Source organism: Drosophila busckii, chromosome X, assembly GCF_011750605.1.
Source record: "Drosophila busckii strain San Diego stock center, stock number 13000-0081.31 chromosome X, ASM1175060v1, whole genome shotgun sequence".
In the NCBI taxonomy this organism is placed as follows: domain Eukaryota; kingdom Metazoa; phylum Arthropoda; class Insecta; order Diptera; family Drosophilidae; genus Drosophila; species Drosophila busckii.
Window position 1 is genome coordinate 7,745,062 of NC_046608.1, and position 24,151 is coordinate 7,769,212.

The 24,151-nt window shown below is 41.0% G+C and overlaps 3 protein-coding genes across 8 annotated transcripts; all 3 read right to left on the minus strand.

Moving 5' to 3' along the window:
• Positions 1–959: 959 nt before the first annotated feature.
• On the minus strand, positions 960–10,505 carry LOC108605599 (protein-tyrosine sulfotransferase). 2 transcript variants are annotated; one of them, XM_017995375.2, is made up of 6 exons: positions 10,177–10,505; positions 8,269–8,399; positions 6,437–6,677; positions 6,059–6,375; positions 5,311–5,509; positions 960–2,014 (listed from the first exon to the last, which is right to left on the minus strand). In XM_017995375.2, the coding sequence occupies exons 1-6, from the start codon at positions 10,330–10,332 to the stop codon at positions 1,646–1,648; spliced, it is 1,413 nt and encodes a 470-aa protein (XP_017850864.1). In that variant the 5' UTR covers positions 10,333–10,505; the 3' UTR covers positions 960–1,645. The 2 variants fall into 2 exon arrangements, with proteins under 2 accessions (XP_017850864.1, XP_017850865.1); XM_017995376.2 differs by having other exon boundaries at positions 1,888–2,014; positions 5,349–5,509.
• A 47-nt stretch (positions 10,506–10,552) lies between these two features.
• LOC108605990 lies at positions 10,553–19,284 on the minus strand. Of its 5 annotated transcripts, none has more exons than XM_033294449.1 (3): positions 19,111–19,284; positions 10,985–11,419; positions 10,553–10,853 (listed from the first exon to the last, which is right to left on the minus strand). In XM_033294449.1, the coding sequence occupies exon 2, from the start codon at positions 11,415–11,417 to the stop codon at positions 11,295–11,297; it is 123 nt and encodes a 40-aa protein (XP_033150340.1). In that variant the 5' UTR covers positions 11,418–11,419; positions 19,111–19,284; the 3' UTR covers positions 10,553–10,853; positions 10,985–11,294. The 5 variants fall into 5 exon arrangements, with proteins under 5 accessions (XP_033150340.1, XP_033150339.1, XP_033150338.1 ...); XM_033294448.1 differs by having other exon boundaries at positions 11,122–11,419; positions 19,014–19,284; XM_033294447.1 differs by having other exon boundaries at positions 19,014–19,284.
• A 3,740-nt stretch (positions 19,285–23,024) lies between these two features.
• On the minus strand, positions 23,025–24,021 carry LOC108606018 (maker343). Its single transcript, XM_017995844.2, has 2 exons — positions 23,921–24,021; positions 23,025–23,858 (listed from the first exon to the last, which is right to left on the minus strand). The coding sequence occupies exon 2, from the start codon at positions 23,856–23,858 to the stop codon at positions 23,268–23,270; it is 591 nt and encodes a 196-aa protein (XP_017851333.1). The 5' UTR covers positions 23,921–24,021; the 3' UTR covers positions 23,025–23,267.
• Positions 24,022–24,151: the final 130 nt, after the last annotated feature.

Here is a 24,151-nt window from a genome sequence, read left to right on the forward strand (position 1 = left end):
TTTATGCAATGTGTGTATATTTTAATAATTTATTTAAAACACAACTGACATTTAATAAGAACACAATATGCTTGTGAATATTGTTATTAAATGTATTGTTTACACGACAGTTGTGTGGTTAGTTGTTATTTTAAATCTTATGTGTCTATTGTTAAACTTGCTAACACATACATACATACACAATTGTTGTTATGATCTTTGAGCTTTGATTGTCTGTCCAGGCCCATTTAAAAAGAAAACATTGTCGTTCTCATTCTACGCTTAAATCGGCAGCAACTGATTGCCAGTTTAACATTTAAATGCACACACTTATTACAATTAGCTATTTGTTTATACAGTATTTAAATTGCCACCGAGCTGTGTGGCTAATAGACAGACAGACAGCGTTTGGTTGCACAATAAATATTGTAACATAGATGTGATTATAATTTGCGAATACGCTTTATAAAGCTTATGCTGTTTATTTCTACTACAATGTTATTATGCAATTCATATTCAGTTATTGTCAGCGATTCTTTATTTAACAATGCGCAAACTTAATTCAAAAATAGAATTTTGCTAAAAGCTAAAGCTAAACTCGCTCCTTCTCCTTCGCACAGACGCACACACACGCGCATACGAGCGAGGACGGACATAACAATGCACGTGTGTGTGAGTGTGTGAGAGAGAATAAAACATACAGTTTAAAATTATACTAAGCCTTAAGCAGCTCGTTTGTAATACATTTAGATTAGCATACTTATAACTATAAGATATATAGATATATCTATATAGACATCAATTAATTTGTGTATATATATTTAGTTATGTATGTTTTGTTTGTTTATACATTCAGTCAATTTATTGCAACATAAAAGTTGTTAAAAAAAAAAGGTTTTTTTTATAGGCTACACATGCATAAAAAAATTACAGTTTAAGCTAAGTAGATTAGTCTAGTTTACAACATATTGTATATTTTTGTTTTGTGTAAAATATTTATGTTAAAAGCTCTTTGCGGTTTACACTCAAAAATAAAGCACATCAAATGAGGAAAATAAACAAAATACAAATTTATTGTGACTTAAGAATTGCCAAAGGACATGCAGAGATTCAAACACTAATATACACATACATACATATATATATATATACATATATATTTGGTTTATTTTGCAATTAAACAAGCTGTACAAATCGTTATATATTTTATTAAAAAGACAGTGCAGTTCTGCTAAAAACAGAGCAGAGCTCAAGGCTACAAAGGGTTACAAAAAACAAAAAAAAAAGTGTCTAGTATAATTATATAAATATAAACTATTAGGCTAAGTGACTTACAACAATAGTGGGTGAGCGCTTGCAACAAGAACAAGTTGTTGTGGCTTAGTCTAAGAGCTACAGCTGCCAATTATTTGGTTTGTATATAGTTCGGGTATATATATATATATATACTGACGACAACACATAACAGTTAAAAGCGTATTTATGACTTATATATAGCGCTGAAGTGATGTTTAAATAAATTGCATATTCATATACAATTTGAATTTGTTTGTCTGCTGTCAATGCAGTTACTATCTATGTCTATGTGTGTGTGTGTGTGTGTGCGTGTGTGTGTGTGTGTGGCTCAATGCTTGCCACGCGGCAATCTAATGGGTATATGCGGATATCATGTATCCTCAGCAGCAGCCACTGCTTCCACTTTATTGTTGTTGTTGTTGTTGTGCTTGTTGTAGTTAAGTGGCAGCTGCTTTATCGTGATGACATCCTTAGATTTGCCTTGTTGCTGCTCCTGCTCCGATTGCTGCTCTTGTTGCTCACGCTCTAGTGCTGCTGCTTGTTGTGGCTGCTGCTGCTGCTGCTGCTGTTGCTCCTCATGTTGCTGCTGGTCCTGCGGCTGCTGCGCTTGTAAATTGTTCTCGATATCAGCGTCGGCATCAGTATCCTGCTGATTGTTCATATCATCCGATTTTAAATCCATATCCATGCGCAGCACTTGCTTCGCCTTACTTTCCCATAGGACGCGGTTCTGTTTGAGCTAAAAATAAAAACGAGAAATAAACATCAACATTATTATTATTGCTGCTGCTGCAGTCACTGGCGCTTTAAATTATTGTTTGCATTATTTATAAGCTGTCATTATTGCAAGCCACGCCCTCGTCTGTCAGTCTGTCTGGCTGTCTGTGCATTTGGGGGCAACATGTGGCAAGCGTTGCATTCAATGTAAAATGCACGTTGCCTACATTTCGGCATAATTATGCATATTAATGCACTTGCCACACACACACAGACAGATAGACAGACAGGCAGATGAATAAGCACACCTAACAATGCCTGCCACATGCCACACACACATGTGGCAGCAACTGCTGCTGCTGCTGCCGAGCCGAGCCAAGCACAAAGCTTACAACAGACACTCTCGACTGCTGTGCGAAAATTCTAATTTAATTGTCAAACGCCCGTTTGTGGCAGCTAGAGAGCTTTCCATACAAAATTGCATTTAAATTATATCAAAGAAGCGACACAGCGACAGCGACGGCGGCAGAGAATGCGAAGCGCACACGCGTTAAGCGCTGCAATTAATTTTTAATTTCATTTCAACACCAGCTGCTACACATGCCACACGCGCCGCATGCCGCATGAATATAAAAATTCAAAGTCGCGCACAATTTATTAAAATATTTGCAATTTACATAAATTAAGCGCACACACTTTATAATATTGTTGGCCATTGGCAATTGATTAAAATGCTGCGCCAAAAAGCCACAGCGACAAATGAATGAGCGGACCGATATATATATATATATATATATATATATATGTATATATATAGAGTGCGAGTGCGAGAGAGAGAGAGCGATAATTGTAGCTGATGTGTTTGATGGGCAGCAGCAGGAAATACAAACAGAGTTGAAGTGCGGCAGCAACTGACTCAAAAGGCAGGCGGGCGAGGCTTGCAACAGCAGCGTGTGGCATGTAGCATGCGTCGATATAGCGTGCTGTCCGTTGTTGGGCGCCATAAATGCCAATTTATGTTACCTACACACAAACACACATATGTGCGTGTGTGTGTGTGTGTGTGTGTGTGTGCAGCGTGTGCTGTCAGTTTGTGGAACAAACAGAAATTGCAGTTGTGACAGCAAGTAGGCGTGGCAGGCAGGCAGGCAACATGACAGCCGCCTGCATTCGCTGGAAATCCAGAGCCAGCGCCAGCACCTGACCCTACAGCCACCCACTGGTTGGTGGGTTGTTTGGTGGGTTTTTGTCAGGCTGTGCTTATTTATGAGCAATGCTCAAGCAACTGTGCGCTGCTGCTGCTGCTGCTGCTGCTCTCGGCTCAGTGTGGCAACAAAGCAAAAAAGAGTGTCCTGGCTGGCTGCAGCTGCAACTCGTCGCCGTGTCACTTGGCGCAACTTGACTTGCCTGCTTGGCTGGCTGCACTAATTAATTAGCACGCTAATTTAACGCAGCAGCTGCAACCGGAAGCTCAGCAACCTGCAACGTGCAACACACACAGCCCATGGTGATGTCTTTCTATTCTCTTTTATGGCAGCGCCCATAGGTTGCGCGTTTGGCCTTAACACACATGTTGCATGAACGAGCGAGTGAGCGAGTGAGTGAGCGTTGCTGCCACAGAGCTAATTGACTGTAGCTTTGAGGCATAACTTGCCACACACACACACACACACTGACTAACTTTGCTAGCAATTGCCACAGTTATTATTTAAAGCAAACGAGCTGCTGCTGCTTCACTTTTTGTTTAAGCAAAGCTTGCGGCATTGCTCGAATTTGAATTTGAATATGCAATATGCTATGTGTGGCATTTCTTGTTGCATGCCACATGCCACTCGCCCATTGCCATTGCCAATCAATTTATGAAGCCACTGAAGCGCAGACGACGCACCAACTGAGCGAGCAACTGAGCATGCAACCCAAATAAAATAAATAGAAAAAACTATTTTTCATTACGCTCAACTTGCTGCCGCTGCTGCTGCAAATAGTTGCTTCAGAATTTTCATAAATTATGCAACAACAACTCGAAAGTTTATCCCAGGGGCTAAGACATTTATCAATTACGCTCAGCTGTTGACTTGATTCAATTTAAATTCATATTTTAGGCCAACTTGGCAGCTGTCGATATAAAAATAAAAATAACTGTAGCATACTTTTTGGCAGCGGCATTGCAAATGTTTGTGCAACATTTAAGGCCGCCAGCCAGCAAAGAAATGTGAACAGCAGTTGCGAGTGCTGCAGTTAAAAATTAAAGTTGAACTAATTGTGTAAGGCAAAGTTGTAAATTAATTAAATAATTGTTAATAAATAGCAAGCGTATTGCAAAGTTGCATATTTGACTGAATTTTTACATTTTGGCACAAGAACTTTGCGCTCATTGCTATGCATGTGTGTGTGTGTGTGTGTGTGTGTGTTCGTTTGTGTGTGTTGCATATTTACTCAAGCTAACCAAGCATGCCACTGCCACTGCCACCGCCCTGCAGCATAGTTGCTGCTACAATAAGCAGCAGCAGCAGCAAAGAAATGAAACAAACAGTGAAATGCGCATGCAGCTGAAATAAAAAGAAATAATAACAACGCAATGGTAAAGAGAAAACACAAATAAATGTGCAGCTCATGCATATAAACAAATATAGTAGTACAATATTAATAATTATAATAACAAAAAGGCGTGTGCAAGTCACAAACAAACAAAGAGAACACAAATTGTTTAGCAAAAATATAAAATCAAGTGCAATAAGCAACAACAAAACAGCTACAGCTAATGCGTGTGTGTGTGTGTGTGTTTGGTCAGAGTTGAAAGTTGAACAAAGCAAAATGTGCCAAAGACAGCAGCAGCCAAAGCAAAAGCAAAGCTCAAAGCCGCTGCAGGGACAACGCGCCCGGAAGTTGAAAGCTCCGATGCTGAATGTTGTGCAAAAGCCTGCAAAGTGCAACAATAGAAAGAGAAAGAGAGAGAGAGAGAGAGCGTGCGAGTGAGTGAGAGAGACACAGAAAATAGAAATAGAAAATTGTTCAACGCGAAATGACAACAAAAAGGTTGGGCGCGTCCTTTTGCTTGCTTCGTTCAGTCGTTTGCGCTCATGTTGCATACTTTGAGGGCATATCCGGTGTCCAACTGTGCGCGTGTGTGTGTGTGGCAAGTGGAATATGCTGCTGCTGCTGCTGCTGCTGCGTCGAGCCTGCGGCATTGACTGCCTGCCTGCCAAAATATTTTCTATGCGCGTGTAGAGTTCGCAATTGGATTGAATTGCCTTTGTGTGTGTCTGTGTGTGTGTGTGTGTGTGTCGCATTGTTTGTTTGTGTGTGAGTTGCACATACCTTCGATGTATTGTCCTGCACCCATGCATCTGGCTTACCGTAGTCCGGCGGATTCGCATACGGATCGTAGCCCAGCACGGACAGCATGGGCGCGATTTCCGCCATCTCGCGCACCACATCGCTCGGTATCTGGCCCACCCACTTGGACAGCGCCTCCAGATTGACGGGCTTTATCACCTGATCCGACGAGCGCTCCACTCTGCCAAAAAAAAACAAACAAACGCAATGCATTTAGTAAATGTCACAACAACAATAAAAACGCAAAATCAACTCGCTCTCCATAAGAATTTCTAGCCAAGCTTCGGCTATGAATTCGAAAGTGGCTGCGGTTTTGGTAAAAGCATTTGCCACATGATTTTAAGCCGCTTTAACTGGCTCAGCTTAAAGCCGAACAAACATCAGAGTTTTGTTTGCTTTAAGTTTGAATTTACTTTGGCTTGTTACAAATTAAATAATTCCAAGCAAAAAGTTAACAGCAAACCAACCTGAGCACAAAATCCAATTATAGTAAGCTATATACCAATTATAAAGTTATATCAATTACATGATTTGGGCTACATAAATTCACTAATTGCTCTAACTAATAAATTCTAAAGCTAAACTTTGTTGCTGTAAAAAATTGCAACTGTTGCTAACTTTACAACGATTTGGCAATAAAGTTTTGAATATTTGTCTCTTTAGCTATGCGAATGTCAGTGGCAGTTGCTTGGCCTAAACTAAGCGCGACTATTGGCTCGACTTCACTCACTTGGAGAGCGGCACGCCGTTGGGCTTGTTGATGAACTCCTCGTGGTGCAGCACCGCATCGTTCCAGGGCACGTCCAGGAAGTGGAGAATCTTGCGCATCCACTGCTCGGGATGCAGCACCAGCTGCTCATAGTAGACCATCATGCAGCGCTCCTTGCCAATGTCGTGGCACTGCTCGTGCATCAGATCGATGGCGTGGTTCCACTTCTGCATGCACTGGCGATAGCTCGACAGATCGAAGCCCGTGATTGTGACTTTCCTGGAGATGATTGAGTGCACCGTCGCCCTGCCGTCGCGCACCATGAACAGGAACTTGGCCTGCCAGAGAGATAAAGATAAATATAAAAGTCCATGGCGTGGCTGTTGGGGGCGAACTTACGTTGGGGAACAGCTCAATGACGTAGGAGCCCATTTTGAGTGTGAGCGGATCTTTGTTGCAGAGACGCGGCGCCGGCTCGCCGTGGCGCGCAATAATCTCGAGACAGAACTGGGCAATGGCGCTGTTCATCACCTCCTTGGTGATGCCCGCCTCCTTCAGGCGCAGCGACTCCTTCTCCGACTTCAGCCAATGCGAGCGCAGCTGCAAAATGCGTGGGATGACGCGTGTCTCCTGTCCACAGCTGCAATGACAGAATGACAACATGATGGAGATGGAATGAGCAAATGGCTGAACAATGCGGCGGGGGCAGCTTAGCAACGGATATTGGCCGAATGCGCACATTTCGGTCAACTCAATTTAACAGCTGCTGCTTGACTACGCGATGAGCTCGCTAAGTAGACAGCTGGACACTCTCGAGAGACACGCTGGACACGCAGCACTCAGCGTAAGCTGCAGCTTAAGTCGAAGCGCAAAGCGCAGACGATGAGCAAATAATTTCACTTGAACTACAGTTTGACTTATTTGGCCATAGAGCAATTCATAGGCAAAAGCAGCTAAATTAATTTATGGGCCAACAAACAAATAAACACACACACACACACACAAACACACGCACACATATATATATATATATAGACAGACTCTGCCTTAATTGGCAATTGGCATTTTGCAATTTGCAATTTGAATTTGAATTTGGATTTAATTGAAGCGTCTCGTTGACTCAATTTTGGGGCTAGGTAGAAACTTCTTGGCCACAATTTAATTACTGACAGTGATTTGATTAAAACAGAAATTCATAAATGCAAATTGGCTTGAGAGACACACACACACACACACACACAAGTGGCTGAGCAATTCTCTAGGGATTATTAAAAGTTCTTAAACAAAATGCGCTGAATTCCAATTAGCCGCATAGCTAAAGGGGTTAGCAGAGAGCTTAGAGCGCTGGTCAGACACACACACACACACATGCACACACACATACACACATGTGTTATGCTATGCCTTTGCTATATATTTTAAAGCTATTACATGCGCGTGGCTTTTATGCAAATCGCACGCTTCGCCTTTTGCCTCTAGCTCAGGCGAACAAAAGTTAACGAGGCCACCACAACGCCCAGTTATATATATATATATATATATATATAAATATATATCTCGCTAGCTCGCTGTATCTCTAGCTCTAAGCATAAGCCCCAAGTGCCCACCCACTGCCTGCTCGTTTGCCCAAAACGGAAGTAAGTTTTTAAATAGCGGAAATTGTGCTGTGTAGTCAACAGAATCAGAATCAGAATCCGAATCCAAATCCGAATGCGTATCAAAGCGGCGCGGCATTAAAAAATGAGCACAGCAAATTGTTAATAAAAATAAAAATAAGCCTTGCTATTGCTGTCTCGCTCACTCTACGCAAAGGACTCCTCAGCAATTGCTCATGCGTAACGCAAACTTAATAATCTAATTCCACTGCCCATGACAGGGCCCACCCCCCACCAGCCCACCCACAACTGTTGGAAAAATGAATGTCTATGTTCGACTCTCGCTCTCATATATCATTGACTAAAAAAGAAATTCATGCATTTTAATTATAACAAAAAGCAACAAAGTTGTGTGCGCAAACTTTTCCGGTTTTTGGCTTTTGGGTTTTGCATTTTTCGATTTGATTTAAAGTTTGCAACTTTTTGCCATATGAAATTCCATTTAGCCAGCAGCTTAAAGTTGAAATAATCGCAACGCGGCGTTCAGCAACTAATTAAGTTAAGATATATGCATATGCCACAAATTACAATTGGGTGGGTGGCTGGTCGAGTGTGGGCGGGCGTTAATCAACTTACCGCACATCGGGATGAGCGTCCAGCATGGCGCGCATTAATGTTGTGCCAGATCTGGGAACGCCGCCTATGAATATTAACGGCATCTCACGGTTGTATGAATAGACCCGTTGATTGTCATCAGTGACGTATTTCTGTTAAAAAAAAAAAACGAGAGAAGAAGAAGAAAAAGGTTGAGCGAGATGTGAAAAATAAAATTAGAGCGCGTGCCCAAAGATGAAAACGCTTGATAATTATGATGATGATGATGATGGGGCGTATACGCAATTTGCGCTGGCAGCAACACGCATACGCCGCGTGAGCTGAGCGCACACACCTGTCACATTAATGTCAATTTAAAGGATTTGCCTACGCAGTTGAAAAAAAGGAAAAGTTTCATATGCAAAGGATAAGGGATAAAGCTCCAAGGCTCAAGTTTGATAAGCATGTGCGACTGCTTGTGCTGCCTGACAAAAGCTGCTTGACATTTACAAATTACGAGCGATCACATAAATGTGCAAATTAATTATCTTCGAAATAATTAAATTAAGTTCAATTGTAATTTGATTTTCATTTTCGTTTCAATTGCATTTCAATTAATAAGCGCAACTAAATATGTGAAAAATTAATACGAGTGTGCAACACTTTGAAGTGCTTAAAGTCGCTTCACACTTGCAGCTTGCCACTTGCAACATATGCGCCTGCCGCTTGCCCCCTGCTGTGGCATGCCTTAGCCTCTTGGCCAGACTCAATGTTTACAGAATGCTGCTCGGCCAAGCGATAAGCCAGCAAATTCGCTCAATGACTTTGCATGGCTTTTGCGGTCATCCAAGAGAGAGAGAGCGAGAGAGAGAGAGAGAGAGCGAGCTAGCGAGCGTGTGCAGTCAACATGAAATTAGTTATCCTGTAAGGCTGACCATAGGATAGATGGAAACCAATAGCCATAGATAGTAGCGAATGCGTGGCTGACTGGCTGGCTGGTTGGGTGGGTGGGTGGTGTTGGGCGTAAGCTAGTTGAAGTTGCGTTTGATTTATCATTTGCAATCGTCGCCTGAGCAAGAATCGCTGAAGCGAAAATAAGCACAACACGCTCTGATCTCTTTTTTACACTTTTACACACACAGACAGACAGACACTACACTATGCAACAAGTACTAAGTACTTAAGCAGCTGCGCGAGCTTAGTTAAGTCCCTAAGCAATTGCTAGCGATTAATGTTTTGTAACTGTTTGCATTGCCTACGACTAAGTTAAGCGTTTGTTTAAAATTGTTTATAGTGCTAACAGCTGCTGCAATTTAAATATATTAAATATTCTATAGCATATTGTTAAATAGAATTTAATACTAGGCTACGATTAACAATTAATTAACTAAAAAAAATATGCGCAAAAATATAAATAATTTATATAGATTAAATAGATTAAGCTGCAATTACTCAAAATTTACATGCGAATTTTAAATTGAAACGCATTGCATTGAATTAAGCAATTTGTACTTTGATCTAGGCATTGATTTGTTTTAAGCTGAATATAAAAACTTGAAATTGTTGCGCTATCAAAAATTGTATAACCAGTTTAGCAATTTGAATATATAAATGATCATAAGTATTCATAATTTAGTTTAACTGACTGAAGTCGATAGCAAAATGTAAGACTTAAGTTGAAATTGTTTCCTATATATAAAGCACGCGTGCTTTTCTGCCAGTGTAGCTGAGCTATGCCAATGATTTTCGATATTAAAAACAATATTTGAGCCACAGCTTAAATTGTTAGCAACTAACTTAGTAACATAACAAGTTACTTTAACTTTAAATCGAACTTGATGCACAGTGTTTGAATATCTCAATTAAATGAAGGATGGATGGATGGATGGTTGGATGGATTGATGTATGTATGTATGTATGTATGTATGTATGGATAAGCGGTCTACATACCTCAGCGTGCATCATTTGCGTGTCCAGCTCATTGGAGTCCAATTTGAAGAGACACGTGGGCCGCAGCTCGGTGAACTTGAATAGGAACATGGTGACCACAATGATGCCGAAGAGCACCCAAAGTGCCACCTTCTTGTTGCGATATGGCAGACGCATCTTCCCCGTGCGTGTGCGTGAGTGTGGCTGACAGCTCTAATCAGATGGCTATGGCTGGGGGCCAACTGTGTGTGGGCGTGGCACGTGTTGTGCTTTGAGCGCTCAAGTTGTTGCTTAAATATGCAAATTGCTTGCGCTCGAGCCAGTCAAAGTTGCTGCTGCTGCTGCTGCTGCTGTTTCTATTATTTACTTTTATTTTTTTGCGATTTATTGTTGTTGTTGTGGCTTTGGCGTTTGCTGTTTGCTGTTTGAGTTTGCTGCGAGTTTTACAATTGGCGGCGTCGTTGCAGTTGTTGCACTTGCTTATGACGTTGATTGCTTTGCTTTTGTTTGCGGTCAGCGGCGCTTGCCACTTGCCACGCAGCTGTGCCACTTGCCACGCAGCTGTTGCTCTCACTCTCCCACTCGATTCGCTATGCGCAGTCCTTTGCCTTTAGTTTGTTATTGCAGTTTAAACATATTTACTTAGGCAAATTATGTTTTTATATTATCCACGCTGAATGCTTTGGCTCTCCAGCAGTCTGTAAGAAGAAGAAGAAGAAGAAGCAGCAGCAGCATAAGTTTAGACATAAACATATTTAAATAGTTGTGAGCAAAAAAAGGACGAAGCAGCAAATTCTATTACGTTAGCATAACAGCGGCTCAAACTCACACTCAGGCAGCAGCTTCAGCTCCTTGAGTATTCCTTGAGTGTCTCTCTGTCTGTCTGTCTGTCTGTCTAGCTGTCTCCTGTTTTCGTCAGAGCTCGACTCGACTGCATGCAACGAGTGCCTTGAAGTGACTACGCACCTTGAGTTGCTGCCACACAGCGGCGGCAGCAGCAGCAGCAGCAGCTTGAAGAGTTTTGCCGTCTCTGGTGTGGGGCACCGACTTGGGCCACACTTTTCCAATGTTTGTAGTTTGCGTAGCTGCTGCTCCGCTGCTCTGCTGCTTCTTTAGTTTTAGTTTTCTATGATATTTGCTCAGTTGTTCACGAATAGCTGCCAGCCCAAAAACTTAATGAGCTGAAATGCCAAATAGACTGGAACCAATGTTAAAGTTATATACACATAATAGCTCCAATTCTCCGTTATTTGCTCCGTCATAGCTGCAACGAAAAGATACAAAAAACAGTTGCGTAAATATTACATTTCATATTCAAACAGCAGCGGCAGCAGCAGCAGCAGCAACAACTTGCAGCCAAATGATGAATGCGCCACAACAAACAAAAACTCTGTGTGCGTGTGTGTGCGTATGTGTGTGTGTGACAATAAAATGAGCACATATATTTGAATTACCCATTTAGAAAATTCTGAGCTCTAGAGCTAAGCTACACTATTGCTATCTCTTTCTGTTAGCCCAAGTGCATCTGGGGTGAAGTGGAGCTGCTTGTGCCCTTCAGTGCTGGCTCAGGTTGCTCAGCCTACTATTTGCCACACATGGCTGCCACACATGCAACTGGCAACTGGCAACTGGCAAGTGGCTCAAATGCGTGTCCCCAGCTGCTGGACATTCGTCCTGCCTGGTAAGCCCTAATCCCACAATCGCCTCTGCGCGCTCTCTGAACTTACAACATGTTGCACGTAGCATGTCCGTGTGGCAACTTCATCTATGCAATCATTTTTTGCTTGCAATCCTTTGTTATTCAAGCAGCAGCAGCACAAAGTGAAAAAGGACTCAGGACTCAGCACTAAGCACAAGCTGCAAATGTTTGCAATTTTTTTTTTTTGTAGGTTTCTGGCTTTTAGCAGCTGCTGCCTTTGAAAATCGCATTTAATGCGCAGTCAATTGTTTATTTGTTGCTAAAGTTAGTGACTGAATTTCAATTGCATTTATGCAACAAATAATTGAATTCCAATAAATTGTTAAGCAGCGCAGCCAAACAATTTAACAACAGGCTGCAAATTTGTCAGTTGCACTATTTTATTTATAACTTTTAGCTACACTAAGCGACTGTTGTGAGTGCAAAGTGTAAAGCAGTCAAAGGCTAGCTTAAGTCTAAAGTTAAAGTCAATGCGTATTGTTAACTTTAAGTTATATAAATATAACAAATTTGATTAAACTAAGCTGTCATATTATGAACATAAATTGCATAACAATCACATTGTTAACTACGTGCCTTTGTGATTTATTTGTTAAATCACTTAAACCTTTTGCTAACTAATCGTTCAGACTTGCGCTGCTTCTTGCCTTAGCAATTTGCCATGCATAATGAGCGCACCAAGAATGGAATGGAATGGAATGGAATGGAATGAAATGAATAAAAAACTTGTAGCAATTAGCATTTAACAGAGATAAGACTGTGGGGTCAGCTCTTGTCTCGCAGCTCTCGGCTCTCGGCTCTGCTTGCTAGTAATTAATATAAGCAAAATAACTCAACGCAACTGGCTAAAGTTATATAACTTTTTATTGTTGTCTTCACTCTCGTTTTTTATTTATTGTTGCTAATGCGCTTAAGCAGATTCGCTCGCTTCGCTTTCGTTTTTTGTTGCACTTTCAATTTGCTTGAGTGAACTTCGCTTTTTTTTTTTTGTTGCTATTTAGCAACTGTCCTCAAGTGTATTATACACAATAAATCCTTTGTCACATTGCCAGCGTCTATTGCATGTGTGTGTGTGTGTGTGTTAGTGTGTGTTGGTAGGTTTTTTTATTTGGGGCATTCTTTACTCGCAATTACGCATTCACTTTAGTTCTTAGCTCTCTCTCTCTCTCTTGCTCGCTCTTTCTTCTCGAGTCGCTGTCAACTTGTTGTACATTCCCCAGCATGCTCAAGTTTTTGACACACACCTGCACATCAAACTATATCTAACAAAAGTTTTACAAAATAATATAAAATAGTTAACCAAACCAAAAAAAAAAAAAAAAGGGAAAAGCAACAACTTTTTGCTTTTAGCATATTTTTTGGCTTCATGTAAACTAAAATGTAGCCACGCCCCACGCCCACTTCAGACCCTTTTGTTGCCCTTAGGCCACAGCCCACACAACTTTTTGCTCGAGTTCGAGTTTACTGAAGCTTTTGGCCAGCTCCAAGCTCCAAGCTTCGGCTCTGCCTCTTGGTACCAAAAATGTTGATAATAAATTTATATGCATATGACAACAATTTGTTAAGTTCAAGCGCATTGCTGTGCATTTTAGTTAACTAAAGTTGCAGCTCATAAACAATTATGCAATAATTCTGTAAAAATTCATAGCTGGAAGTAACAAGAAATCAAAAGCAACAAAAGTTTTTTAATGTGAATTTTAAAGTTTGAAGCGCCCACACGCTGTTCGCTCTAAATTCACTTTACAGCATACAAAGCACAATTTATGTGCATGTGTGTGTGTGTGTAAAAAGCGCATGTTGTTGCTTCAAAGTTGTTGCCTCAGCTTCTGCTGCGGTTTGTTCAAGTGTCGTGGCAAAAGTCTTGTAAAAATTAATAAGCGTGTAAATTTTATTGTATTGCTCACACACACATACGACCATACACACACACACACACACACACACACACACACATGGTAGAGTAAAGAGTTTGCTTTTATATTTTGCACTTAAGCTTAATGGCAAACGCATTTTCAACTATTTGCAGCAACTTGTGGCAGCAACAAAAGTCGCAATTGATTTAACTAATGCAGCTGCCAAATTCAAATTCAAATTGCAATTAAAATGAAATTTGTTTGATTTTTGAACACTGCTCTTGCCCCACTGTGCATGAACAAATAGCTGGCGCTAGTTCTCACGCTTGTTGCGTTAGCGTTTGGGGGCGTTTGCGACAGTTTAAGTTGGCCCAGAAGCTTTTGTCGCGCAGATAGCAAACAAAAAACAAAACAAAAAAACGAAATCTGCATAAAGCGTCGACTCGCATTGAGTGTGAGAGCCGCTGTCTAGTTGATGATTTGATGATGGGGCGAATACGTAATGCAAAGCCCGGAACGGCGTCTAAGACCTTGTCCTAAAAAATCTCAGCTAAGACATTGAAAGCTTTGGCAGCCAAGCGCGCCGCACACTGGACTGGACTATAATTATTATTATAATAACAATGGCTCTAAACGTGGCTCTTTGCTGCGGCCATGCGAGTTATGTGGAGAGAAAAAAATGTACGACAAGCTCATTTATCAACACGTCGCGCATATTATAAATTTACTTTCAACAATATGCAAGCAAACGTGCAGCAGCTGCTGCTGCTGTTGCCTCCTTCTGGGCACATCTTATCTGACGTGGAGCAGTCGCCCCAGCTCCCCCCCCCCCCCCCCCCTTTGGGGAATACTTTGCTATTTGCTATTTGCGTTTTGTTTCGCAGCTCAGCACGAAGCAATGAAGCGAGCACTGCTAACTGGAGATAAGAGGAGGAGGAGGAGCAGTTCAAATCCGCATCCATCTGGACGTGAGTGAAGTGAAGCGTGTGCCAGGCTCTGACTTCGTCGAACCCACAAATGTGTTAATTAAAACTTAACGTTTGAGCGCATACAACAAAAGCAAAGCAAAAAAGAAAAACTTAATTCAATTTAAACTGTCAACGTGGATTTTTCAGCTAGAAATTCCAAATTCGAAGGTGCATTGAACTTCGAATTGCGGCTGCGCCTCTAAAAAAAATGTGCGCCTCATTAGTTAATAGTTTTGGGCCTGGCTGCTTTATTAATAAACAAAGTTAAGCGAGACACTTAAAAGTTTCATAGCAGCCAGCCTGGCGTCACTAATTGACAACAAAGTTAATTTGGAATTTGAAGCAACAACAATTGAAACAATATAGTTATTAATACTGGCTCAAAATAAATAATTAATGGATGTGCATTAATTTGCTGGCGACCCTAAAGTTAAATTATGCGCGAGAGAAATGAAATTAGCAATAAATTATGTTTCAGTCTTTGAACAACAAAGTACAATTATTAAATAAATAAATATTGAGTTCGAAGTCTGCATTAAATTAATAAATAGGTCGATCAACATTTTATCAACATTAAGCTACTAAAATTGATAACGCATTAAATTTATTTTTATCAAACATAAATCGAAGCTTATCGCGTTGATTGATGAGCCAAACATTTTAAGAACTATATAATAATATTTTAAAGTACTTTTTATATTTATTGCAACTATTATATTAATAGCAGCGCTAGCAAGAGAGCGAGAGAGCGAGAGCGAGAGAGGGCCAATTTATATTGGCCATAAGGCAATAAGCCATAAACAAGTATCAGTTGCCTGGTTGGCTGGCACGGCTTGATTTCTCGATAAATTGACAATTAAAACAAAAATAAAAACAAAAAGTAATTAACACATTGAGAGGAGCAGCGGCAGCCGCAAAAGCAAAGCGAGCGAACATGAAATAAAATTAAAAGAAGCAGCAACAAGAACAAATAAATGAAATGCTTTGGCCTCAAGTCAACGAACCTACACAGCTGGCAGTTTACAACCACACACACACACACACACACACACACACACACACACATGAGTGTGGGGATGGCACCAACATTTAACGTTCGGATCGATCAAGCGCGTTTTGGCGTCAGTTATTCCAATTGCAAACAACAACAACAACAGCAAACAAAAAATAAAATAAAATCAAAGGGAATTGCGAACACGCCCACAGCAACAATAACAGAGGCGCACGTACAATAAAAATAATAACAATAGCTGCTGTTGCCGACTAAAGCGACGACGAGCACTAAAATGCTGAACAAAAAGCTGAATGCCAAACTATAACAATAATAAAAAACAACAAACAAACAAACAAACACGACAAGCAAACAAATAATAAAATAAACTGCAAACTGCAAACTGCATTCTATGCAAATTGGCAACAAAGTTGTGCGTTGACAACACAGCCAAAGGGGGTGGGGGGTGGTCGGTTAATAGCTGCAGCTTAGTATAAAATATATAGCATATACATATATGATAAGCTTAATTTTGATTTGAAACGCGCGCTCACTCAGCTTATCAGACAATACAAAACAAATATTTAGCATGTGAGTGCTTAATCGAGCGAGCGAGAGAGCGAGTGAGTGTGCGAAAGAGAGCGCGCATAGCAGAAAGGGCTACGTGGTACCATTGAGAAGGGAGCAGCTTAAACGACAAACAGCTGTTGGGGTCATTAAAAATGAGCACACACCACTGCCAATTGAAGCACGTATGTGTGCTGTGTGTGTGTGTGCCACCTGCTGCGGACCATTGCTTGCTGCTATAAAACTCCCACTCGCTGTGATAAGCGTCAAAGTCTTTACGCATGAATGATAATGCGCAATGATTTGCATTATTAAGTCAGTTTATGAACTGTACACACACACACACACACACACACACATACATACATATGTCAACTGTAACTGCAACTGTTTGCTAATTGAGCTGCTGATTTAATATTTATTCATAGCCCAAATATATAAAACACAATTAACTATAATGAGTCGCTCATATAATGAAATAATTATAAGTTTGCCATTGCTATTATTTATGCCAAACCATTTTAAAGCGCCGCAGAATTTTGTTAAATTTGATTTAATGCAAATCGCCAGCAATTTTATGTTTTGTTATCAAGCTTTATATATATTATGACATTGAAACCATTTGCATTTGTTTGATTTTTTATGCAAATCGACGTTTGAAAGTTATATTTGCATATTAATTTCAACGCTTTCAATGCTTTAGCCTAATCTATTGTTTAGTTTAGATATCCGTTAATGGCAATTTCAATTGTTAGCCAGGCAATAATTTTATTGCACTTGTCAATTTACAAATGTGTTTGGCTTTAGCCCATTTAAAGTTTAAGTCAAAGTGAAAATAGAGCTGAGAACACATGCAAATTTCAATTTTGCAACTAATGTGTGTGTCCAGGTGCGGCGGCTGCTCCACTCCGCGCCGCTCCGCTCCACTCAGCGCTCTGCTCCAATTCAAAATCAATTCGTTGCGTCTAAGCGGCAGTTGCAAGCGCAGTTGATAAACAGAACGAGATGTTCGTACATTAGTAATGCCCAAATAGAAAGAGATGCACAGCTAGAAAGAGACCGAGAGAGGGAGAGATCTGTGCGCATGTAATATGCAGTTGAGCATTCAATTTGCATAGCAATGAGCCTGCTGGCTGACTGACTGACTGGCTGGCTGGCTGGCTGGCTGGCTGACTGGGCTTATTGAGTTATTTCATTTGAGTTATGTCTAAGTCTCTGTTGACCAATGTTGTCTCTTGTCAGTTAGTTTGACTGTTGACTGTTCAGTTCAGTTGTTTGCCTCTTGGCAGTTGACAACTGCCAGCCTAATTTCATTTGGTTTTGCGGCTAGATGCGTGTGCAGCAGTCTGCCTATGCCACATGCCACATGCCACCGCATGCCATTGAGTATAAATATAACAAGTGCCAACTCAAAATACTTGTACATACATATATGTATAGATATTTGTTATATATAGTACTTGCGGCATGATGTGCAGCATTTAGAGTTCGCTGCAGTTTTAATGACACGCAGAGGGTGTCGCCCCCACTCCTCCCTTTCATCCATGTTGCTGTCGCCATCTCTAGCTGAAGTACACGTTGTAGTTAATGCCAGCGCAGCAAGCTTTTGTCTGTTGCCCGTGCTGACGTCTAATTGCTGTGACGCTTACAGCGGCTGACACACACACACACACACACACATGCATACAGCTGGCACAGCTCGCTCGCTTATTGAAGAATTCTGCGCACTTTTTTTTTGCGCTGCTTTTGACAGGATGCGCTCTGGCTGCAGCTTCATTGCAGTTGCGCTAGCTAGCGGGCTTCGTTTGACTTTTGTGCAACTGTGAAAAGTGCAACAAACTTTGACAAAATAAAACGAAAATGTAGCCCGAAGGCAGATGACAACACCACCCAACCAACAGCAGTGGGTGGTGCGGCTGCCGCGCCAAATGAAGCACCAGCTAGTCTCACACACACACAAACACGCTTAAGACAAAACTGCATGTGTGTGTGTGTGTGTGTGTGTGTGTGTGGGGGGAGTAGCTTACATACATTGAATTTGAAGTACTCTCATTATGCGGCTGCAGGCGCTAAAGCTAAAGCGCTGCGAACTTTTGAGCTAAAATAACGCGTACAACAAAATTAATATTAAATATTTTTTGTTAGCTAGTTTTCATATCTCTCAAACATAACCGCTTAGTTCTTATCAGTAACTAACGGCTTATTAGCGATTATCAGTTGATCATAAAATAGCAGCTGCTAGCTATCAAGCTAGATTGTCAGCACTGGCGCAACGAAAATCAAAAAAACCGCAGCCAGAGCCGCCGCTAGCTCAAGACACGGTTACCAACAACAACAACAAAACAAAAACAACAAAGGGAAGCAGCAAAAGATATGTAAGTAAATTGGTTAGAGCTTGACGTTGCGCTGAGAATTCTCAACTGGAGATGACGTTGTCTTGCCGCCTTTGCCACATCATTTTGGCCCAGGTTCACTCACTCTCGCACATACACTCACCAAAATATATATATAAAGAAATGCACACACACACACATGTGTGTCTGTGTGTGTTGTGTTCGATATTCCCTAATTCTAGCCATTCGTTGTGGCGTCGCACTGGCGTAGCGTTTAGACTTTAAATGAAATTAATGCATGCTAATATGCCAGCGTTAATTACCAAATGCCGCGCCACTGGCCACTGGCACCAAATTGCCGGCCAGGCTAGCAGTTTGGCCATTCAATGTGTAAGTGTAGTGTCGGTATATATATATGTCATCAATAAATCTAAAATTAATATTTACTTATTAATCAGTCAAGCTGTGAGTTGAGTTTCTTTTCGAAATTTCTTGTGTTTTGTTTGTCACAGCGCGCACTTGTTGTTGCCCCTCTTTGCCTTACGTTGTGTGTTCAATGAGAAGTCACTTGTATTTACATTCACTTCACACTCGTGCACGCTCGTAAACAAATGCTCATGCTGCACACGTATTTATGCGCTAGCAATTGTTTTTGTTTTTGCACTTACAAAAAAATAAAAGTAACAATTACTCCGACCCGTGTTTGACTACGACTGCGATGTTTTGGCAACTGTAAATAAAACCCATCGATGTATCGATGGCCATATTTTCATGCTCTGTATATCGATGCGCACAGTGTGACCGTTTTCAGTATATACTAAAAATAGCAACTATCATCCAGACGGCAAACAGTGCAGTACACAAAACATTTTATCAGCCTGCTCGATAGTTGGCTCATGCCTATCGAGTCACTTGGTATATACCAGAGAGCTACACAATGAAAAAATACGTTAAGTTTGAAAATTGGTTCAAGTTCATAAATGCTTTTTTCAACATTTAAATGTTATTATAAAGGAAAAAACACACTCTGCTATAAACAATGACCAAGTAATATAAGTATTATTGATAACAAAAATAATATTAGCACTGCTTTTCATTGGTTCTTTATTTTAATTAGAAAAATTATATTTTTCAATACGGAAAACTTATTTTGATTTGTTTTTGACTCATTTCGACTATGTGCTAGATAACAAATTGAAGCTAACGCCAAATTTCAAATTGCGCAACAACAACATTTTGAATAGATTTATAAATTCATAGATTTAATTCATAATTTATGGTATGTAATTGCAGCACTTGTAAGTATTGATATTTGAGCTGCAGCCGACAACTGATGGCACAACCAACAGGTTACACTAAGACGGATGCTGGTCAACGACTCTTCGGCATTGCGCATACGCCACATTAACCTTGCCCTTGGCTGAGAACACTTAATGCCTGAGTTGGCAATTGCAGACACATTGAGCATTGACATGTAATTCCAATAAATAATATAATCACTTATGCATTATTTATATAATGGCCAAGTTAAGTTACCTGCACGTTGGCCAGACAAGGGGCTTGTTTGCCAGTTGAGGGCAGCTTAGGTTACCGTTGGCAATGGAAATAAGAAGCAGAAGGAAATGTTGAAGCATAAAAATATAAAGGGTATACAGCAATCGTACATTGTAATTACTGCAGCTGCAAATTGCTCTGTCCCTCTGTCCGCATGCGCATCGGGCAAATGCCGATGCCCTAAGCAGCCACGAACCTAGGCAAAAGGCCCAAGCTACAGCCGCATCTACATGAAATTTGTGCACGGATTTCAATTCGCCGGTTGCGCGTATCCGGCTCGCTTTGCAGCTCCAACACACAGCACAGAGCTCCGAGTGAGTCTTGCACTCTAGGCTAGGCTTTCATTGTCTGTTGTCCGTCGGGTGCGTGATAATGTAACGTTAAGCTAATTGTTGTTTGTTGTTGGCCTAAAATTAATGCAAAGCCAAAAAGCCTTCGAAATTAATTACGTGAACTGAAATTTGGATTTGTGCCGCGTTCCGGCGTCCGTGACCTGCAGTCAGAAGTAATATAGTATATAGAAACGACAAAAACAGACACAGAGTGGAGCACGTGAGGAACATCACGTGCCGCGTCGTTTATAAAACATACTAAACTGAGGTAAGTTGAATGGCAGACAAAACATTTTTACAGTTGCACATGCAAATGGCAAATGGCGACTCACATTGCATCGATGTAACCACCTGTCACACACACACACACACACACACATAAGCAAAGCTACTCAAAGTGATTGCCGCAAGGCAAAACACGTGAAAGTGCTGCGCACAGTGAAGCGTACAGTGAAGCCTGCAACTGACAAGTTTAAGCTCGAATGATTTTTATAGATTTTTATTTATATTATAAACACAATGGCAGCTATTTTTGTAGGTAGATCTGTTTTTGATGATTGCCATTAAATAAATAAGTAGATACAGACACTTGGAAAGAGAGAGAGAGAGAGGGAGATGTGCATATGTAAGCTTGATTGCTTGCCAACACGGTCAAGGTCTTGGGCAACGCTCAGTTGTTGCCTTTTTGCTGCTGCTGCTGCTGCTTCACTGTTTTGAGAGCCGTTGGCTTTTTCATTAGTGTCGCATAATTAGCGCACTCACTGGTACAAGTGTCAGTGCTATACAAACACAAATACACACACACACACACACACACACATATATATATATATATATGTATATATATAAGCTGACCCTCAACAGGTGCCCACACACACACACACAAACGCCTAGCATATACATACTCTTGTATTATTAATACGCCGCATTGGGCAAAGTGCATGTTAAATACAAAGCAGCTACAATGCAAACGACACCGGCATACACACACACACATATGTGCATATATATATTTACATATATGTAAAAGTGCAAGTGTTCTGTGTATTGGTTGCTTTAACGATTTTACTTTGCTGCTTGCTGCAGGTGAATCCAAAAGTGTTGCCTGCCTTTAGGCTGAGCCAGACCCCGTCGCCCGCTCTCAACTCACAACAACAGCAACAAACAATTGCTGCAGCTGCAGACAAAGTTTGCTCGCCTGCACATTGGGCCCAAAACAGCAATTTGGTCACATTATTGCCTACGCTAAATGCTTGGCCATATGAGTTTGCATTGCGCATACGCAGCGTTGGTCAATTACTTAATATAAATATGCTAGCTAGTGATTTTGGATTTATACTATTTGTGCACACTGTGCAATGTGCACTGCATGGCTTAAACTTTGCTTTTAATTTTTATTAATTAAAAAAGCCATAACTCACTTCAAATATATTATGTTTTCACAAACGCTGCAAATTGGAAAACAAAAGAGATACAAGGATAAAACTAAAAAGTTGATTACTATTGTGCACTTTGCTTGCTGCTGTCTCTAAACAAAATGGCAGCACAATTTAAAGCTCATTGTTGTTGAATGTCAAAAACTTCAAGCATATGCATGTGCCTTTGTGTGTGTGTGCGTGTGTGCTAATTTGCATGTATTTACTGCTTGGCAGCACAATGAAGCAGCAAGCATGACTCAGACTCACACCTAGCATAAGCTTGTTATATGTTTGTCATATATAAATGCCTCATTGCCTGCTGCAGACATTGCAATACCAATAACTGACAATGACAACTGATTGACAAGTGAATTAACGTAAGACAACCGCCGGCAAAAGCAAAAGCAAAAGCAAAAGCAAAAGCATGCGTATCCTGCAGAAGTCAACAACAACAACAACAACAAAATCAATATGCAACTCAACTTCATTTAAGTTTCATGACTTGCAGAGGCCATACAAAGTGATGCTATGTCTACAGTTGGGCATAGCCGACAGCACGTAACGCAGCACAAGTAAACAGAGTTTAAAATTGAACATTTAGCTTACATTTCATATTTTAAATAGCACTCGCTGCTGCTACGTTGCGAAGTGAAAACCTTTATAATTTGCATTTTTGAAGAGTTAGCAGCATAACAATGCCTGAGGTCTTAAGCACTGCAAATATTTTGCTTTCAATATAAATGCCACAAGAACAAAAACAGAAATGCATTTGTCATGGAATAATTGGCAGATAATAGAGCAAGCAAAAGCAAACGGAGAGCGAGAGGCTGCGGCTAAGCTGCCAGTGCATGGACCTATTAAATTTCGAATTTAAATCTGTAATTAGTCTGCGAGGTGTCGCCTATCGGGGACGGACATGGCAGCCCAGAGATAGAAAATTTGCAAAGAGTGAGGTCAACGATGAGAATAATGAGAGAGAATGCATTGATAAGTGAGTGTGATAATTAGCTCACGGATTTTCACAATTGTCTGCAGCTTTAAACTGAATATTAATGCACATTGATAAATGAGTTTTCATGCAAATTCAAATGTTAAGCTATGGAGCAGCGAAGGCTTAAACAATTGAACAAGCAACAAGTCATTTAATCATTTATCATTTATTTATCATTTAGCTTTATAATAAATATAAAACGAGCTTAAACAGCTAACCCAACTTGGTGCGAGAATTGCATTGCAATTAAAGCCTAAACTTGCGATTTTCTGTCTGTTTTTGTTATTGTTGTTAACAAATTTGAGCAAATGTAAATGCAATGAGGCTTCTACTTCTTGCCAGCTGTATATAAAATTAACTAGTGTATAAATAGCAGCAACTAAAGCTTAGAGAGCAGCGCAGCTGACTAAAACTCGGTGCACTTGACTAGCAATCCCCAGAGGAACATCGGGAGCGAACGTGTGGCGGGCGGCGACGGCGGCGGCGGCGGCGATTGCTGCAGTGGCGGCAGCAGATTGAGTCCTTGCGCCAGAGCCAGATTAGCCTGCTGCACATAGGGCAACATATTGGGCAGAAATTTGTAGAGCGCATAGCCGCCATGCAGCACGGATATGACCAGCAGCAGAGCCTTGACTAGGCGGCACTTTGTGTTGCCGCAGTTGCTGCCACTGCTTGGGGCTGGTTGCGGCTCCGGCTCCTTGGGCGGCTGCTCAGTCTCTGTCTGCGTTGGCATGTCGCGCTGCATGTTGCACGTCTGACTGGCAACACTTTGACAATTTGCATTCAAATAAACAATTACGCGATCGCAATAGGCGCAACGTCTGTGGTAGACGCCGCTGTCCTGGTCATAGAAGTTCGCTGGCGGCGACTCCTCCTCAATCTGTGGCAAGTTGCTGTTGTTAACGCGGCGGAACACGCGATCCACCAGCCGCTTGCTCTGGGCGACCACCTCGGCCTCCGGGCGACAGCACCAGTGCAAATTGCTGTCGTCATTCATCTAATTCAAGTTGCAACTTTACTGCTGTGGCACAAGCTATTTTTACTTTTTTTGCAACTTACGCTTTATGAAATATAATAAAATTACAAAATATATATTATTATTTGTCTATGCCTTGGGCTGTGTGCTCGGCTTGAACTGTTCGAATTACTCGAATTGTTCGAATTGTTAGTTTTGACACTTTGGGCGTCGCTTGCCTGCGCTCCTGGCTTTTGTTGTTATTTTTAAACATTAAGCATGTGCGTTATTTTTAGTGCTGGGTTCCACTCTATTTGCAATCGTTATCGCTATCG